General features: G+C 47.4%; 5 protein-coding genes across 5 annotated transcripts; 1 reads left to right on the forward strand and 4 right to left on the reverse strand.

Moving 5' to 3' along the window:
* Positions 1 to 279: 279 nt before the first annotated feature.
* On the reverse strand, positions 280 to 1,720 carry F4817DRAFT_364386 (FabD/lysophospholipase-like protein; the record flags this gene model as incomplete). Its single annotated transcript, XM_049306746.1, has 4 exons — positions 1,400 to 1,720; positions 1,171 to 1,325; positions 893 to 1,113; positions 280 to 829 (listed from the first exon to the last, which is right to left on the reverse strand). The coding sequence occupies exons 1-4, from the start codon at positions 1,452 to 1,454 to the stop codon at positions 280 to 282; spliced, it is 981 nt and encodes a 326-aa protein (XP_049160272.1). The 5' UTR covers positions 1,455 to 1,720.
* A 1,598-nt stretch (positions 1,721 to 3,318) lies between these two features.
* Positions 3,319 to 4,821, forward strand: F4817DRAFT_358017 (uncharacterized protein; the record flags this gene model as incomplete). The annotated part of the gene is made up of 2 exons (XM_049305977.1): positions 3,319 to 4,034; positions 4,125 to 4,821. 2 exons carry the CDS (start codon positions 3,319 to 3,321, stop codon positions 4,819 to 4,821), a joined length of 1,413 nt encoding a protein of 470 aa, XP_049160273.1.
* Positions 4,822 to 5,143: 322 nt separating this feature from the next.
* Positions 5,144 to 6,342, reverse strand: F4817DRAFT_314828 (uncharacterized protein; the record flags this gene model as incomplete). Its single annotated transcript, XM_049300458.1, has 2 exons — positions 5,144 to 5,853; positions 6,300 to 6,342. The coding sequence occupies 2 exons, from the start codon at positions 6,340 to 6,342 to the stop codon at positions 5,144 to 5,146; spliced, it is 753 nt and encodes a 250-aa protein (XP_049160274.1).
* Positions 6,343 to 7,706: 1,364 nt separating this feature from the next.
* F4817DRAFT_358018 (uncharacterized protein) lies at positions 7,707 to 9,217 on the reverse strand (the record flags this gene model as incomplete). Its single annotated transcript, XM_049305978.1, has 2 exons — positions 7,707 to 8,796; positions 8,964 to 9,217. 2 exons carry the CDS (start codon positions 9,215 to 9,217, stop codon positions 7,707 to 7,709), a joined length of 1,344 nt encoding a protein of 447 aa, XP_049160275.1.
* Positions 9,218 to 15,391: 6,174 nt separating this feature from the next.
* Positions 15,392 to 18,492, reverse strand: F4817DRAFT_68171 (uncharacterized protein). Its single transcript, XM_049307760.1, has one exon. It carries the CDS (start codon positions 18,157 to 18,159, stop codon positions 15,574 to 15,576), a length of 2,586 nt encoding a protein of 861 aa, XP_049160276.1. The 5' UTR covers positions 18,160 to 18,492; the 3' UTR covers positions 15,392 to 15,573.
* Positions 18,493 to 19,035: the final 543 nt, after the last annotated feature.

Consider the following 19,035-nt stretch of genomic DNA (forward strand, 5'->3'; position numbering starts at 1 on the left):
TGTTCGCCCCCACCCTACCTAACGATCATACGGCGTATAGTATATCTATAAGAGAGCGGATTGAATCCCATACGCTGAATTAGGTAAGCTTAGTAGAAGATATGTACATAGCACACTCCACTAGCCACAATCCAATTATTAACTGGGCTATATCACATGATCCATCCCGCTGAGTTAGATAATCATATTTCCACCACTGCCACTTCATACATTCATCCTCCGAATCCTCCGAATAGCAATGTCTTGATCTTTCATTCTACAGATGGTAATCATCTGCTTTTATCTGAGGCGCGTCGCACAAATCCCGAGGGTTTCGGCCATATCTTGTAGATAGGATTCGGTACTACTTATCATGACATCCACCTTCTCCCACTCATCGAGCCTCACGTCCCCTATGCCCGTAGGGCTATAACGGAAGTACTTGTCCTGAAATCTAGCATTAGGCGAGAGACATATCTTCTTAAATGATCTAGCCACGGATTCTGCATCTGTCGTAATCTTCACGTAGGCCTTGGCTACTGACATAAGGCTATTTCTTAAGGCTATAGGGTCCGGTATTCCCGTCCCTATGCTAACTATGCAGGATACCTCTGGATCCGGAAATGCTGTCTGAACTTCGTCGATAAGCTCGAATATCGGATTATTACTCCTAAGCGCGCCATCACGAAATGTGCAACCGTTGCTGAAGGTGATGGGGTCAAAGAAAGTAGGCGCTGCTGATGTTGCCCGTGCTGCTTCCCAGATGCGGCAGTTGGAAGCCTCCTCGATATTAGAATGATAGTTCCGTAGTCGTCGGGTGTCTGTGTTCAACATGCTGGCACAGACAAACCTAGCAAATAAATTTAAGCACTCTTCCAGATATGAACGGACGGCTCGAGTACTCATAACTTACATCTTGCACTCAGGGTCCTCCTCGAGCAGGGCTGCATCTGCGTCCCTAAGACGGTCTCGTACTATACCACGGATCTTGTCTTCAAGTACTTTGTGATCAAACGTTGCCCTGCCAATAATATTGAAGAAGGTACGGCCTAGGATCTTCGTCCATAATGAGATCCTGAAGACATCCTTAGACATATCAATGTATGCCTCAATGCATGACGACACGTCCATCCTCTAGGTAATAAATATCAGTAAGCACTACACTTGAAAGCAGATAAGGGGAGTACACACAAGCCTCCCTAACATTATTGCGATAAGACCGCCGGTACTTGTCCCAACGATCATATCAAAAACATCACAGGGTTTCGGTGGTTCTTTAGGATTGATAAGGTACATCAATCTCTGCAATATGAGCAGGCTAACGAGGCCTCTAACTCCACCTCCATCTACGACGATTATTGTTAGCTCTGTTTGACTGTTTAATTTGTGGTTAGATTGATAATTAACCATGGGAACTCACCAAGGGCAAGCAAGCGAAGGCGTCGTTGAGGTAGCACATTTGAATTGCTAGGCATCGTTGACTTGTCAGTGACCTTGAATATAAGCCAGTGCTTAGTAAATACAACAAGCTTATAATATGGGTTTAAAAGTAAACGTCAATATTGTTATATGCCGAAGGTATTGGGAGCACATATTCCATGATAATCTAATTAATCGTTTATGCCAAAAAGACATGAAGCCAAAGTTTTATTAGGATTAACTATATAGGGGCGATGTCAACAACTGACAACTATGATTCTCTGTATAGCATTACCAAATACCGTAAATGGTAACAGTATACGATAAATCGAGAATGCATAATTAAGAATCAAGAATCTAGAATCGACAATTGATAATGGGGCTCTTTTCATATATTTTCTTTGATGAGATTGGCCCTTTTGTTGTCGAATCAACATCGAGATGGCCTCACACCCAACCACGCAACGCCACGCTTTTCGACCTTTTTTCGTAAGTCAATTAATATATTTTCCTGCCAAATAGAAGGACGCGAGAGAGAAAACCAAAAAACGTAAAGCAGAAAATGTTTTTTGGTAGGTAAACAAACCACCAAAAACCGTCGATACCTAAGTACAAGTTTTGGGTTGGGTCTTGTTAACATACTCCTTTTATAGACTCATTTCCCAACCGACACAGAAGTGAGAAAAAGAAAATATCATGTATTTCTGTTCAATCTAACATATAAAATGATTAAGAGATTCTGTTTAAAAATTTTTTACAGTTATGTGGGATATAACATGGAGTATCATCTATTAGAAAGTTTGAGGAAAGACACATCTTTTTCTTTTTTTTGCCAGATGATGCTATAGTAGTATTAAAAGATTGTTAAAGCATCCAAGTGAAGTGATAACATTGACAATATTATATTCATAATAGATATAGTCTTTTGTACCTATCAAAGTCTTTAGTATTGGCATATCAAAATACTATAGCTAGGACTCAAGGTTGCACTAGACTTAACTAATGGCTTAATGGTTATAGTTCAGTAGCAAGATGTCTAGCACTTCTTGCCTTGTAAGCTTAGTTTAGTGGCACCTAACCTAGAAAGTTGCCCATAGGACTAAGTCTAAAGAAGAAGCAGATATTTCCAAGTTACTTTATAGCTTGACTTTGCACGGCGTATATCATTAATGTAATAGGTATCCATAAATTTAGTATTGTCTTGTAAATCAAATACACGTTCCACTTACATTACTTAACAAATTAAGACTATGCAAAGACTCAAGACTTACCGTCTTACGAATGACATAGCCGTATGGTATTTCGTAAGATATTGTAACCTCAAGTATATCAAAATGAACTGATAATAGGCAGCTTAGGTAAGCTACCTACCTACCCCTCGGAAATCCCAGGCCATTGTTAAACACCTAGCTTTATCTTTCGCTCTTTAAATCAGAATAGACTAATATACTTGATCGGTAGTACATAGTACAGCCTTGTCTTTCCCCAAGTGATTAGAGCTTCGAAAATATTACTTATGATATATTGGTTATTGATCTATTGAGAAGCCTAAGAATAATATCTTCGTCGCGGTCACTTGGCCGCCTTTACCAACTCAAAGGTCACCCTCCCTCCTTGCAGCTCTACACTATTCATGGGGCGCAGTGTGATAAGCGGCATCCCGGGCAGTTAAGGCTGACTTTATCTTACCTATAGTATATCTTTACGTGTTGGAAGAGTCAGCCAAATATCCCAGCCCCTCATGCATTCTGCCTCCAGGCTTAGAGGGTGTGTGGGCTTAGCTTCAGCACTTATACGCGACAGCAGCTTCTGTCGAGTTAATAAGTATCGACACACGCACCCGTCTAGTCATAGAAGCAATTATTCAAGCTCTTCTCTCGAAACAGACACCTCTTCTAATATACAACAGAAATCGACGACATGTCTATCTCTACAGACGAGCTTCGAAGTCAATGGGCGAACCCAGGTGACATTCTCAGTCTTCTCCTCCTTATCGGTAGCGATATTGTGCAAAAAGCCATCGCTCAACTCGTCGGGCACAGGATTCACCTTTATGGAGATAAAAGAAATCGAGGCCTGTCAATTGCGCCCGTTGCTTTTTCTTTCGGATGGGCAGCTTACGGGTTCTCCAACCTCCTCTCAGCTATCGGGGATATGAGGCTGATGCCGACGAGCGATTGCCCTTCCTTTCTCGTAACCTGTTCCAACGGATTTGTGAGGGAGAACCAATCTTGGATATTAGGCCGTCTTCTTCGGGATCATGAGATTAAATATGCCGTCGACCCGCGGCCGGAGGATGAAGGTGGTCGAGCTGAATCTATCCGAATTGACGTCTTCAACCTGCTTCCCGTCTCGCGCCCTACTTGCGACTTCGTGTGGTGGCTTGGATGGGCAGTATTACTTGCGCAGGTTGGTATTGCTATTGTACCCTGGGTCTTATACGATGACTGGGGAATTTTCGTAATCACTCTATGTGGGAATTTGTTCGTTGCTGCTACCTGTGCTCTGCCGCAGTGGACGCAAGAGAAATGGGCTGGCCGCCAGTTGAAGCGCGACAAGGTAACATGCCTAACACGCGGTAACGGGCATTTTCATATCATGGTCTTCATCGGTACTCGAGGCTCCTGGGATCTGGAGTCTCTTGCAAGCAGCATACCTGTTCCGCGGCCAGAGACTCGCTAGATTTCTTTGCTCCTCGCTATACTGTGGACCTGCCTGCTTATTAGCATATCGGGACTCAAAGAACATACCTGGTTTCTTGTCGGTATTGGAGGTATCGGTATGCTACAAAATATCTTCGCAGCCGGAACACCTCGAGAGCCAGGTACTTCTAATTTACATATTACCAAATTCTCCCGTGTGTCAACGATCGTAGGGAGACGCGAGGACTATGAAGACGATATAGATTGTAAAGTTAATCTAGAAGAGGTCTCTAAGGAACTTGCTGATATTGCTCTATGGACATCGGGGAAGTCGTCGTTGGCATCACAGGGTGACAATCCTACTCTAAACAAAGCCGCTTCAATGCCGCGATGGCTGATCACGATGGCTGGTTCCGATGGTACTCCAAGCTGGCTGGAGCCCCTGAAGCCAGTCCCTTTGACCAATCATACTCCACCCACATGCCGCTTGATATCAAGAATATGGCAACGGCCCGTTACCGATAATGGCAAGCAGGATGAGGTTGTATATGCTATCGGGGTTCACGGTGCGCTGATCGAGCTTGAGAAATGGGTGCCGACAGCCGGGCTTGCGATGGCCCAGATATTCTTCCCGGCAGGCCTCCAGTACAATGATGCGGCCGTACGGGATAACAAACATAAAAAATTCTGGCAGAGAGCATATCATACTAAATTAGTCAGAGAAAGAGCAGAAGTAAAAAGGAGGGCCGAAGAGGTGACTCTAGCTCCGATGGGAGTCTAACTGGACATGCCGAAGCTGAACTGCTTGCGTGTTTCGTCGAGAGGATATTAGCTAGGAGTTTCTGTATGCCCATAAAGCGCTCCTCAAAGAAGTGCATGTCTCTAATCCTTGTAGTTAATTTACTGGGAATCTATCGCAGCTACGATATCCTTTTAAACACCACGAAGCACCGACTAGGGTCTTGAGGCTTGCCTGCTACGCCAACCTTCAAAACTAGCCGTCTTTAATGACCCGCAAGCTTTTCGCTTATATAGGAGGCAGGCAACGCGGATTTGTTTTGCTTAGTTGCTAAATACTACAGTGTCTATACACAGCCTTGGGTTTATATACCGTTAATTACATTTACGTCGTCTTGACTCTTATACCCCTCGACCTTCTTAGATGACTTTAACTTGAGGAATAAGTCGCAGTTGTCAAGGAACGGTAGGTACGTCAAAGGGTTTTGGTCGAGCGCAACGGGAATAATGTCGCGAGTATTACGACTTTGAGAACACCTTATTTTGAGAAAGGCAAGTTCAGTAAGCACATGATGAAAAGCATCATGGGAGCAACTATCTTCTACCACCTCCCTAATACCTTCTTTGCGTTGTTGTACGGAGGATGCGGGTTGTCCCTTAGTATACGATGCTTCAATGGCACCTATGTATGACGAGGTGAAATCATCTTCATAGTATCGTTTAAGCAGACTCGAACTACACACCACCGCCTTCTCGACGCCGCTGACGGTGCCGGTGCCGTTGGAATCATTCGGTGCTGGGAGCAGGCAAAATTGGTTATCGAGAATATTTCGGGTGGCAGCAGAACCACCCTCACGACCATCAAATAGAGGTAGCGGGGACTTGTCTGAAATAATCCGAGCCCGAATTCTTCTGAAGTACTCGATAAGTCTCTTGACGCTTTCGGCATTGGCTCTCGTATCCAGCTTAGGGTTTTCATGCGCATAGACGATAAATATGCTAGGGGAAGTCGAATGACTAAACACGTCTATATCTGCGAAAACTCCCAGTATCGCGGAGAACAATTCCTCTCGTGCTAACAAGGCTATTAGTTGGTGACAGGAGTAGAAAATGGCAGATGACCCATGACGAGACGGCGCCCGAGAAACGTGCCGACATCCTCTTGATACTGGAACCCATTCATGGAATCCGATGTAACTGGACGAGTTTCTATTGCTGACTATACGAAGCTTGGGGATTGCTGAGACGATAACTGAGTTGACGATACCGAGCGGAAGCAAAAGGGCAACTTGAGACTAAGCGGAGCAAAGGACATCTCTGCGTGTTGGATAGTAGGAGTAGAATGCAGCGAGGCTGTAATGTAAGATTTAGACAGAAATTAAAGCCCAATAAAGCCCATTTCATCGCCGGGGTATTTCGTATGTGATTGACGGGAAAAGAGCCAATTACTGGGCTGCGTGGTGTGGTGGCTTAAACGTGCATTTTCGAAGCGCCGGGGGCCAGTACAACAGGTAGGCACACCATAGGGGCTCTCAAGGAGGACACCAGGGGCCTGGGAGGCCATGAAACGGCCTCGTGATAACAAAAACGCCAGAATCCACCAGAAGCCTCGAGCTCTGACCAACTTCAGAACAGAATCGCTCGGGAATTATAAGTTGGTTTGAAAGTGAGAGATACCTATATACCTACCTAATATATCAAAGTGTACTGTTAGCCAAAACATACTAACAAAAAGGGGGGCAGGGCGACGTTGGGGATGGATAGATATGAGGTACCTATGTGATGCAAAAGGATGTTGTATTCTGTAACATCTCATAACCCCGCTTGACTGCTAGAAATGTTAAATATACTTGTATGCATCGTACCTTCCCATAGGATCGGATCTAGGACAACGTGCTTCGTTCTTATCCTATAGGGTCCTCTCGATCATGTCTATCTCCCACGTGCGCATAAACAGAGTTTGGAACAAGTCGGTGAGAAACACTTCGTAAGGTTCAAACTACCTAAAACAAGACGGACAAACGTAATTGCCAACCTGTCTCGGTTAGCCCTCGTTTACTACAATAGGAACTGACATGATTTGCTGAGATGCAACCGTTATACAACGGTAGGACCTACGGTTTCCCAGCGCACGGTTATATCGACTACGTGGAAGAAATCAGAAGACGTAGATCCAAAAATCTATTTCACCCTAACTGTTGGAAAGAGCCATATTATGTATTTTACCAGAACCTATTAGTTCTGGGCTCCCTCCTCATATTCGTCCAGCTTCTAGACGTAGTACCAGTGTACCAATTCCCTTGACCGTAGCCTCCACAGGTTGAATAAATACACGTCCTCCCTCCCTCGGCCTGCCTCTTATCCCGTAGTCCCTGCTATATTCCACCCTTAGCAGATGTCCCACGAATCATACCCTCATTTCCCCCGCCGCATCAAGAAAAATGTTTGAGATGAAAGATGGCAATCCCCAGAAAGCAACAAAAGAAAATGCTCCGAAACATCTTTTCCCTTCGAAATACCATCAGTGCTAGGTATCAACATCTCCAGACATAGGTTCCCAGTACAGTCGTGCTCCAGATTCTAGCATCTGGCAGCTGAAGTATGATCACCCACAGTGTCCGTATCCGCTAACGCCGTCTCAGAACGACGTACTTAGTACTAAGACATTATATCCCCCAATCCGTACCCCGTATCCCTCAGATGATGGGCTAACGATAGGAATATAGGATCATATGCGTAACATAGTAGCGGGTATAGTCCGTCAAAATCCGACATGGCCCGTCAACAAATGCACATTGCCCTTACCAAAAATCCATATTGGAGCATGTATACACGGAAATAGGGCCGTATGTACTTCGTACCGTGGCATTAAGTCATGAAGTTGCAAATGTCAATTCGATTCGCCCCGGTAAGACCGTCGCGGGAGATTCACGAGTGAAACAAATCCCAGGCTCTCTCGCATATCTTCAAAAACTCCTCGCGCTTCTGTCGCTGGGTCTCGGGGCTGTCCCGGCCGGCTCCAAAGGGGCCTCTCCGAGTAGGTGCAGGCCCGTGGCCGAGCGGGGGGCTACTACCTTCCTCGTATTCGGCGCGGGTTCTTCGCCTGCTCGTACTTCGACCCGTGTCTAAGGGGTTAAGTCCATTTCTGGGTGATGGGGGTGTCGGGGGTTGATGTCCGGTGTAGTGGACAAGCTTAGGTAGCAGCTCTGGCCGCCCGCCGGCGAGTTCGTGTTGTACTTCCTCGGCCGACTTGTATTCTCGACCTCGGCCTGACATGGGAGGCTGCGAAGGACCTGGCGGCGGGTGGCCAGGCGATGCTAATGGTCCGTGGCTCGAACCAGGGTAGAAAGCTCGCGCACTTGATTCTGCGTGTGAAGGAAGCCCTTGGCCACCGAATACATCGGAGATTGGAGGTAACCGATTCGTCGTTTGGTTCGCAGGTACGTGATGAATGTGAGACGTGCTGGACAGGTTCGAAGGCTGATTAGCGAGATGCCTCGTTAAAGGCTGCGGGTTATGGCGCCCGGTAAAAGTCTGACCCAATGGCGCAGATTGGATCACTCGCTCGTGGGCGAACTGCTCATGTGATGGTGCTACAATGCTTAACCCCGGAGGGGCTTTATTTCGTCGAGACATCCCTGGGGTCTTTGCGGCGAACTGGCTAATAGGATCCTTCTCCTTGCCATTATCGGGACCATCCCCCTTTGCCGATTGCTGTTGTAGTCTAGCTTCGATAATACGGCGTTGCTGTTCTCTAACATTCATGCTCTGTTGTAGGTGCTCTTTCATTACAGGATCTTGAGTGACGAAGCCGGGTGATAGACATGCGATACCCACTTCCTGGATACCGAGTCCTTCCCTCCCTAGCGCCGGACGTGCCGTAGCGGCGCCTGACCCGGTGAGACTCTTGGAGAGATCCAGCCTTCTTGGGCGATGACGACCGGCCGGTATATCGGGAGATCCTGGCTCTTTCTTTACAAAGATTTTAGGTCCAGCAGCGCTCGACACATTTCGTGTACTACAGCGGAGGCGAGGGTTAGCGACAGGATTATTCCGAACATACGATAACGGAGGAATGGTTCTCTTTTTCTAGGGGTTGGATATTTTCGTGACGGATTGAAGGATCTGTCGAGGCCGAAAAGGGATAAGGGCGAAAAAAGAGTATAAAAAAAGCAAGTTACTTACGCGCTCGGGGGAGAAGACTTTACCGCGGTCTGGGCAGCGGCTCTGGGGGGACTTCGGCTGGTAGGACGTTGCGTCGCAGAAGCAAGAGCATTGGTGTTCGGAATGCCCGAAACTACAGCCGAAGTACGTGGGACGGAAGGTGAAGCCGGCGCTGCGGCAATTCCAGTCAGAGTCGAGGAAGTACCTGCAGCGCTGGTAGCAGGCGCTAACTCAGCATAAGCCGGTCTATCGTGGGGAGCCGGGGAAGGGGCCATAGCAATCGCTGCGCTCATGGTGTACAAATGGCTTTAAGCTTTTTTTTTTCTTGATATGGTAATTCCAGGTACGATGATGTTAGCTCGAAATTGAGTTTTTTCTTGCTTTGGATGCTGTTGCTGATCCTCTCCTATTTTTATTCCCGGCTGAAATGGCTGATGCGCCACGCGGGAGTTGGCAGCAAGGAAGGGAAATGGGCGGAAAGTCTTGAAAGCGTTGCAACGATGGTACAGACAAGACGCTCCAGATGTCAGCGAAATTGATTGATGAAGGGATGAGGCGCACTCTGAGCCCCCCTTCACGCCTGCGCTTAACTTTGCAGGCTTGAGTTGCAGGAATATTGATGTTGGGCCCCGATTATTGTGCAAATGGTTGTAGCCAATGACTATCTGGTCCTTCTACTCAATCTGCCCGACTCCGTATTGGTACGTGTCCAAACGCGCCAATGATCGGGTCGCTCGATCGATTTAACCTATTAATTCCTCTGATGAACTGCCTTAGCTTGCCAATCACGAATGATACGGAGGGCAAGTAGGCAGCACGTCAGCTCCGAGTAAGCAATCAGTCTTGTATCGCACTGGAATATTTCGGGCCTTGAGCCGGACGGAGCAACTCTAGTTTGACGCCGAAGCTCGAGAATGCAACCGACTGGAGTAAAGTCCGCGGGACGGGATAAGATCCGGTGAGCCAGGTATTCGGATGTGATCGAAGTTCGATTATCGGTTCGAGGGATGCCCCTGAAGGTCGGATCCGATATGCGGTCTCCCCTCCTTTGTCTCTCTTCGGACTTGCTGCTCTACGAATTGTCTCTCGACTGAATACGCCTTTTTGTTTTCAAGGTTGGTATAAGTTTTAAATGAATGCTAACTCGCCTATCCACCTTCTCGATACTACCACACCGGATGAGAGATGTAGGCGACGCTTAAATTGTGTTGCGCTTTGCGTTGGGCTCGTCACACAAGTGGACGAGTCGCTCGTGGAGGGATGTCTGCCGGTCGATGAATCGGCGTATTACTATGGTAGGGACAGATACCAAAATGTGGCTGGAATTGGAGAATCGGAAATTCGAACGAAACAGTACGAAACTCGATTAGATAGGGATTGGTGTATATACGGTTGCAGCGAACTTTTCTTCCCCAAGAGAAAATAAAGAAGAAAGAGAGAGAAGAAAAAAAGGCACTACAACGAGGAAAGATGTAGCGAAAGAGACTCGACGAAAGACGAGTGCGGAAGGTATGGGATTAAGTTAAGGTATAAGGTTAGATAGGCAAAGTCGAAGGGAGGAAAAGGTAAGAAAGGTTCCCGAGGCGGAAAGAGGGGCAGGCTGATGGGCCGACCTCCCATGTTATTAGCGGTTTCCTTCAGGGACGAACACTGCTTCCTGCCGTACTGTACAAAGCATGTACAAAACAAATGTACTTGCTCTATTAGGTACACTGAGTCGTTAGCGTGCTTTAGCTGCGCTACAGGTACATACAGGTACAGCACAGGCCCAGACGCGACCTTGACGCTAGTGTGCCAGGTAAGGCACTAGAGATTCAAAAACCCCCCCGGAATGGCGACTTCCAATGAAAGGGGAGGCGGAATATGTTAGGAATGACACAGTTATGTGTGAGAGAAGTGTGGGTTCGAACGAAGATGGATCATGGACCTGGGGGAGCCTGGGTTTGCTCTGACAAGCCCGGCAAACCTGGGACTTTGAATCCCTGTCGTGAAGAAAAATTCAGAGAAGCGAAGATGTGCAATTGGTTCCCGATTTGATCGTTGAAGCACGGCCGGTAACCCTTCACTTGGGGTTTGCATAGTATTTCTAGGCTGCCTAGGCTGATATGCATTTCGTTGAAATCCAACGGTTCTATGTATGTCATCTTTTTCCTTTTTCATCTTAAATTTTTTTTTTCCTTTTATTTCCTACATATATAGTTACCGTCACGAATACATACTTCAACTACCTGTTTGTCTACCAGTACCTAGGTACCTACATACACTACGGGTACAAGCTAAGGCTAGAAACAGTGCACGCAAATGTACATATATGGCTAATACGACGCATATGGTGAAACATAACCAAAGTTAGGACTACTCAATTTTCTTTCCCTAACCCACACGAACTCGGCACACGTCAGTCAATCAGTATTTGCCAGAAGAGCTCGATTCAGACGGCTTGTGGGTACACATACCTCGTAAACGGTGAAGAAAGCAGCAGCTCTGTGGGACTTGTTTCCGTTCTGGACGGACTTGTCTTCTTGTCAGGCAGGTTTGGTGGTTTGGTGGCGTGTGGGTTGAGCCAAGGAATGGAGCCCCCGTCGCTCTGCCTCCGTAGACTGTTTTACATTGATGCTTAGCAACCAACCCGCTTAATCCGGTCTCGATCATGATTGGATCCCGCGAGATTGATCAAATTCGGGAACTGGAATTCTAACACTCTAACATTTCATCAACTTGCGATAAGCCCCGTCAGAGAACAAGAACGGACAAGTTGGCGATCTACAACAAAAACTATAGACTAGGTATAGACTATCGAAATGTCAGATGCTAGATCGACCTTCGGCTCGAACGGTTCGGTTTTATCATTCGTCCAATGGCGTGGCACAGGTCGGCGAAGTAAGAAGAAGAAAAAAGTAGAAAAGGGTTGGTTGATCATGGATTATCAGGATGTGACTGCGTCTATCGATTCCCTCCCATCCATTTACTACTATGTATGTACCATCTGTCAATTACCATTTGTTGCCGCATGGTCCACTCCGTTGCACACGAGCGCAACGTCGATTTTCAGGTGAATTCAGGTGAAGCTACTCTAGACATGGGTCCTTGTGTTGGTTGGACGTTATGCCTTTTTGGCTCAGACAAGGATTACATCGGCCGCAAACTTATTCGGTTTTCTTGCTCAACTGCCCAGTAGTAGCAGGCAGGTAGGTAGATCGGACGAAGATTGCCTCTACTTTTTACTTGACCCGAACAGGACACCGTCCCGTTGGAAACCCTTCTCCTGCCTTAGCGTTACCACCTGCATATGTAAAGTATGATATGGTATGTATGTATAATACATTGTCCGTCCCATTCCGTTCTATAATCCATCCCATCAGCTTCCCTTCAATGTGAAAATTCCAGAAAGAGTAACCTCCCTCATTGATACTTTCACCGTAACCTTTAGTCGTGTCAAGTATACCACCTGTCTGCCTAGGTAGGTATGTATCGAGATGCATGCAAGTAAGTTGCCCTTAGCGGTAATAATATTCAGATCTGTTATGCCTCTAAAAATTCCCGTATGTTTCAGTCTAGTCTCTGACGCAGAGGAACAGTTTAAGGGAACAGACTGCGGGATTGCGGCCTGGGGTGCCGCGTCCTCGGCACGCCAAATCCTTACGGTGGTGGCCCGTGAACATACATTATCAACTAACTTTTTTTTTTAATCACTTAAGTCTCTCTATTATAGCGGATCGCCGTCATGGGTATCGATGCAGAAGAGCTCTCGTATTGACAGGCGTACGGAATACACTATATGTACCTACATAGCAGATCCCCGTACACGTATGAGGGGTGGAGGGGTCTGTCTGAAATCCCCTGCTGATCGGTTTGTGAATCGTGATTTATTAAGTATCCAGTGCGATGTAATAAGGCGGAAAGTCCCCTGTCAACGAGCAGTTCCCCGTCCGCGAGTTTGTCAATCCGATCAACAGCATCGTCGTCATCGTAAGCACAGCCCAAACTTAGGCGCCTATTATGGTTGTCATCTACATAGTATGTAGATAACACTATGTAAATGACAGCATGATGGAAATGATGAGAAGCAAACTCTTACATAAACTGTGTGGAATTTATGAAAGGAATGAATTGCCGATGGGCGATGGGCGATGGGCGCTGCGCACGACATGACTTCAGGTGTGTAAGCGCCTTAAAAGTTGAAACGCAAACCCTTGGCTCGTGTCCAATACAATGCTTATGAATTTCATATTATTCATCCTCCTTCGTTCCGTCGAAGCTACATTACGAAAGCTGCTGTCTCAGATTCTTGTCGATTTGACTCGATTTGAGAGGTGAGATGTTATCACTTGAATGTTATTGGCACCCGGTAGCAATGTAGTATATCATGTATGATGTACAGTACACCCCCTTCATACATTATATCATACACTACGCATTCCTTTCCCCATCAAGACGCGTTAGTAAAAATTTTGCGACATCGCTGAGCTTCACACGTGTGTGTAAAGATATTCGTGGGGGCGGTAGAGCATCCCGCATTTCTTAAAAACGCATAGAAATGTCAATACCGTACTTGTCAGTACTATACTATAGTTAATACTATATCAATCAGTATCGTATATTTTAAGCAACATAGCGCTGTCGGTGGTCCACTCTATCAGGTATAAGTCCGATGCAATTTGCCGCGCGGCAATGAGACCTCAAAATAAGTATCACGTATATACATACCTAACCTATATTTATATCCAGCATCTATCTTCCATTTATATAAACCGGCCCTAGACCTCGTGTTAACATATCAAGAAAGAATCATTGCCATCATCACGAGAATGTCGTCATGAGCAACGAAGGAAGATAAATCCACGTCTCAAGTAGCACTGCGCCTACGAGTCCTCTAACAGCATCTTGAGGCGCAAATAGGCGCTACCTACCCCCCAATCTACACAGCCACGACACATACCACAGGATGATGCTCATCGGTTCAATTAAATTAGTGGACAGGTGTGTATATATTCAGGAATATCAGACGGGTCCACTCGTGGTCCTTTCCGCGCTGCTACTCTTCTAGAAAGACCAAAGTAGCGGATCCCCCTCAGCTGAAGGAGCCGTGGACGAGGCGAGCATAGGTACCCGTCATCTACCTGCCGTGCATATATACATACCTGTCCATTAATTTAATTGAACCGACGAGGGGTGTAGGGTGTAGGTAGGTAGGTGTGCGACGTTTTTATCCTCCTCCCTAGCGGTCCCCAAATCCGTACATAATAGTCCTCCGCGGCGGGAGTCTAAAATGTTTTCTCCTCGCATCTCCAGTTCTCCAGTGCCGAAGGCTGAAACGGAACGCAAATCCTAATTGATGTATGTCATGGCGGGAGAAGTGGGAGGGAGGATTGATGTGAAACCACGGCAGCGCCACGAGGCTGCTGTGTAATATGTTTATTTATGCCGCAGCGGATAGATGGTGTTGATGTCGGGAAGGACCACGGATTCCCTCTGACTCAAGCTTACTAAGTACGGCAGACGAGAGAGGACACTTGTGACTTTGATGCTATATGTCCCTTTACTATGCTCTATATCCAAGACTCGGATTTATCTGGCTCAAATCCAACCGCATTTTGAACACCCGAACGCACGTGAATAGGAGCACCCCCCTTTCCTATCAACCAGCCTTCCACAAACATCGTCCCCGAGTATCACCTCGTCTTCAGCAATACGCTATTGATAAAGTATACCAATAGCCAAATATATGTCTTAGCTCTATCTCCACGTGGTACCTCGTGCCTCAACGACCGCAGATGCAGACGCAGCCGCCCGCCGAGCCAATTCGTTCATGCTCGGCGCCAGGGACCCGGGAAGCGTCGACGGATACGAGCTCGTGCGACGTGGGCAGAAAACAAGATCCCTATCCCTTCCCGTTCCAACTGACTAGTACCCGACAGTAAGTATGTAGGGAACCTGGGTTAGACGGATAAATACATGACAGCTTAGATACCTGGTTTCGAGCGCCTGCGGAGTTATACCTTGTCGCTCGAGAAGCAGTCAGCCGAAATATACCTCTATATAACGCGGGTAGTATATGAAAGTAAATGATGAGTTATATAACTGGAGATGAATAAATAAATAAATACAATTCGGTGCTCACCCGATGCCAGATCACGTAGCACTGTGACACCCCCATATCGTGGGAAACGCGAGTTCGCGAGCAGGAGTAATAGGTCTGTACGAGTTTTCCTCTTGCATAACCAAGACAGGTAGATAAGTAGAGGTAGGAAAGAAGGTAGTTACACATAATCCACCCCAGTCCAACTCTCTAAGTCAAAGCTCACCATACCGTAGAAGAAGATAAGCCAAAACAGAGTTGCTACTGACGATGCTACTGACGATGCTACAGTACAATGCTATGCAAATGCCACAGGCCCCATCCATAGTGAAGCGAATATGAATATCCTAGAACCCCAACCCGTAGGGGGGAAGAAACAAAAAAAAGACCCATCGCTAATGAGGACCTATCCAATGCGCCCATGATGCCTTTCTTATTCTTTTTCGGTTGCCCGTATATCTTTCTTTCTCGGCAATCTAAACCATTCTAATAAAACCCGGGTTATACTTAGTTATTCTATCATAAAACCCTAATCGCACGGCTGCGAAAAGGTTAAGTTCTAGGACCCTCGAGTCCGATGCCCTTCCGGCGACCCCTTATCACTGCTAGTAAAGCCTTTCCGACGGCATCCATATCGCCCAACATGGTAATGTGCCCTCTGTCAGTACTAACTTGACCGTCGCGTACGAGCTCATACCCCTCAGGGAGCATGGCCTCGCGGGCAAGCACGACGCCGTCGCCGCTGCGGAAAACTAAGTCGTCGTACGCATCCGCGCACGCAATTGCTTCGCGTGACGTAACGCTCGCCGCCCACACAGTTGGTACTTCCTTGCCGTAGATAACTGCTAACGGTGGGTACGCGTTGGCTTGCGTGTGCTCCGGCCGGTGCTGGGTCTCTGCCCGGAATCGCTTGATCTCGGCAAGCGTCCGGGTCAGGTACGCGAGGTTGCGGCTGCGTGTCCCGGCGTCGTGGTCAATGTTTTTCTGCTGTTGTTGATGAGCTGTGCTCGAATCTCCATGCAGCGTTCCCATTTGTGGTGCCAGGGTCCTGTCGTTAGATACCTCGACTTTCCGTACCGCCTCGGCCACTAGATTGCGAGTTGGCGACCGGGATTCGCTAGCCGCACTATTTCCCCGGCTCCTTAATGGGGTCGGTAGTCTCTCAGAAAGCTCTCTCAGGGAGCTGAGTGCGCCGGAACGAGACTTATAGGAGGGTAAAGACGGCTCTATACACGGACTCAAGCTGTATTTTATCCATTGTTGCGGGTCGTAGAAATCGACTGGATACTGTTCGCCAGTATACTTATTTATGAAGCAGAAGCCGTCTTCCGGTAGGAAAACAAAACTCGTCCTTAACGAAAAGTTAACTTGCGCCGTCAAGACCTTCTCGTTAAAGAGCACAGCGTCGCCATTGCGGATCGGTCCTAATATATTTATGCATCGTTGCGGAGTCCCTGCGTAAATTACTCCCGAGAATAGATCAGGCCGTTGATTTACAGCGTGGCGAGTAATAAGTCCTCCGAGACTGTGTGCAATGACCAGTGCCCCTTTGCCTTCGGAGAGGCCAGAGCCCTGATTTGAGGGCAGCTGTTCGAGAAAGGCGATCAATTTGCGCGAAAGTAGATGAGGACTTAAACGCCAGTCCCAGCCATAATCCCACACCCTTAGTTTTCCCGACCTGGCATTTTCGCATTCTCTCAATCTCTTGAACAAGCGCTTCGAGATATCAACCAGTCCTATGTTTTTAAGCATGCCGGAGGCGTATATTGTCTCTTCCATTCTTTCTTCGTCCTCGGGATCCAAACCAACTTCCAAATTTACTTTTCGAATGTTCAGCCCAACCTTTACGGGTACCCAGACCTGACGATTAGTTTTGGTAGACCTCAGGATAGACCCACGGTATCCACCCATGATGACAATATCGCCGGTTAATAGCTCCAAAGCACGATCCAGATCCGACAGATTTGTATCGCTGTTATTTGATGGGCCGATATCGAAGAATGTAGAGGTACGTGGGGTACCTGATAAAGACGAGTCTGACTGATTGAACCCCAGTGTTGAATTTCTCTTGAGCGGAGCTGGAATGATACTTGGAAACTGTGGTAATTTGAATGTAGGTACGTCCAAGCTATCCGTGATAGCTTTGAGCCTGCTGTTTTTCTGCTCTCTAATATCATTCCATCTATCGTCGTCACCAAAGGACGACATCCTAGATAGTGAATGGTAGAGTATGGATTCATCAGAAGTTGACCGCCGCATTGTCCGTGGCCGGGTTGGCGGTCGAGACGATGTAGAGCCATCAGCATCGCGGATGGGCAGAGCCATAAGCGATTGCCTATTTTCCGGCGGGGCTATGTTCCTAGGGGTTAGGACAGGCGTTTCTGTGAATATGAGCCGCCCTGCCCTTGGTGCACTGTCATTGGAAGTAATAGTCTTCTTTGCATCCAGCCCTACGCTCTTCGTTGAAGATGGTCCCGAAAAGAATGACGGCAGAGAAATTGATGGCATAGACATGGATGGCATGGACATGGATGGCATAGATGGCATAGATGGCAAAGCCTCCCGTATCCTCTTTAGCGCATCTGCTCCCCCGGACGAAGAACGTCGATGGCCATTATTCTGACCAAATACGGCAGATAGAGCTGGTCTCGAACTAGGCTCATTCTGCACAACCATCTGCTTTGGCCCCGACTGCCATGGCGATGGAAATCTGTACGTAGGTGAATGGTTCGAAGGAAGTTGACCTAGGGAAAGACCTCTACTTTGGCGCGTTTGCGCCCTTGTACCGGCCGTTTGGTAAGCCGTCCTAGTCGAACCCATTGCTAATGGATGCAGACTATCCGGCTCTGAAGTGATCGGTCCCTCGATAACACTAAACAGACCTCTGCCTGGCACCCGCTCCAAAGCTGCCACCTTCTCTGCTGCAGGAGTCTTCGGCAAGGTGAGCCTTGTCGCTGCAGGACTTAAAGCCGGCTGTATGATGGATTGAGCATCGTCTTGGTCGATATACAGCGACTCCTCATCTACTACACCGTCAGACGATGGTGATACCTCTCCGTCGGAAATTATCAAGCTAGGCGGCTCCGGTATACCCTGGAGGAGCGAGGCCCGAGGTTGGCGTTCAGGTGTGCTCGCCATACTGCCTGATTAAGTACCTTTACCTAGGTATCATTGATGGTTGGGCTTCATGAGAAGTATAGGTAATTGAATTATCATTATCCACCTGGATGCTGATGATGGAAACCTGTCGGGAGTGCATTTGAGAAGCAGCTATAATCCACAGGACAAGTAATGTCGCATTTCCGGAAGTACCGGGGAGGCAATTATTTAACACTCCCAAAACGAAAATGAATTATTTTAGGACCTAGGTAGTCGAGCTTGTGACTCGGGAGCCAGCAACGGAGAGCAATCCACACTAGACGGGGGCAAAGCGGGTTGTCATATGTGATGCAATAGCGCTATTGGAAGGTTCACATATACCTCGGAAGTACTTACTTAATGTTTATCGGGCTTTAGGCCTTTGTTAGAATCGGAAGGGCAATACCTTAAAATACATCAAGGTCGGGCAGCACAATGGGCTGAAATTGAGCGGCTTCCACGGTACATTTATATGTAGTCAACTAAAAAATGAATTTAAAATCTGGGGTTCGAAAGCGACGGATCCAATGAACTTGGATATTAATACTTAAGTATCTGCACTATACATGTTAACTCTGCACTAACATCAATAGATCTTAGTAGAAAGCATCTACTATGTACATACATCCTACCTGCCTTTTATTATGTTAAGGTACCTATTATACTCTAGCAGTCTAGTAGCTTGGTAACACAACGCAGCCACGTACTACAGGCATGAACTCCTCCATGACACGTACCTCTTTGCACGTAATTTCCCATCGTAGACATTGTTTCCGCCCGAATTGGCCCCTCTCCTCTAATCCCGGGGGGGGGGGGGGGGGGGGGGGGCGGGGGGGGGGGGGGGGGGGGGGGGGGGGGGGGGGGGGGGGGGGGGGC

The sequence above is a fragment of the Daldinia loculata genome, assembly GCF_022478755.1.
Source record: "Daldinia loculata strain CBS 113971 unplaced genomic scaffold F4817scaffold_17, whole genome shotgun sequence".
NCBI lineage: Eukaryota > Fungi > Ascomycota > Sordariomycetes > Xylariales > Hypoxylaceae > Daldinia > Daldinia loculata.

Coding starts and splice junctions, on each gene's coding strand:
- F4817DRAFT_68171 (XM_049307760.1), bottom strand. CDS start 18,159: ATGGCGAGCACACCTGAACGCCAACCTCGGGCCTCGCTCCTCCAGGGT.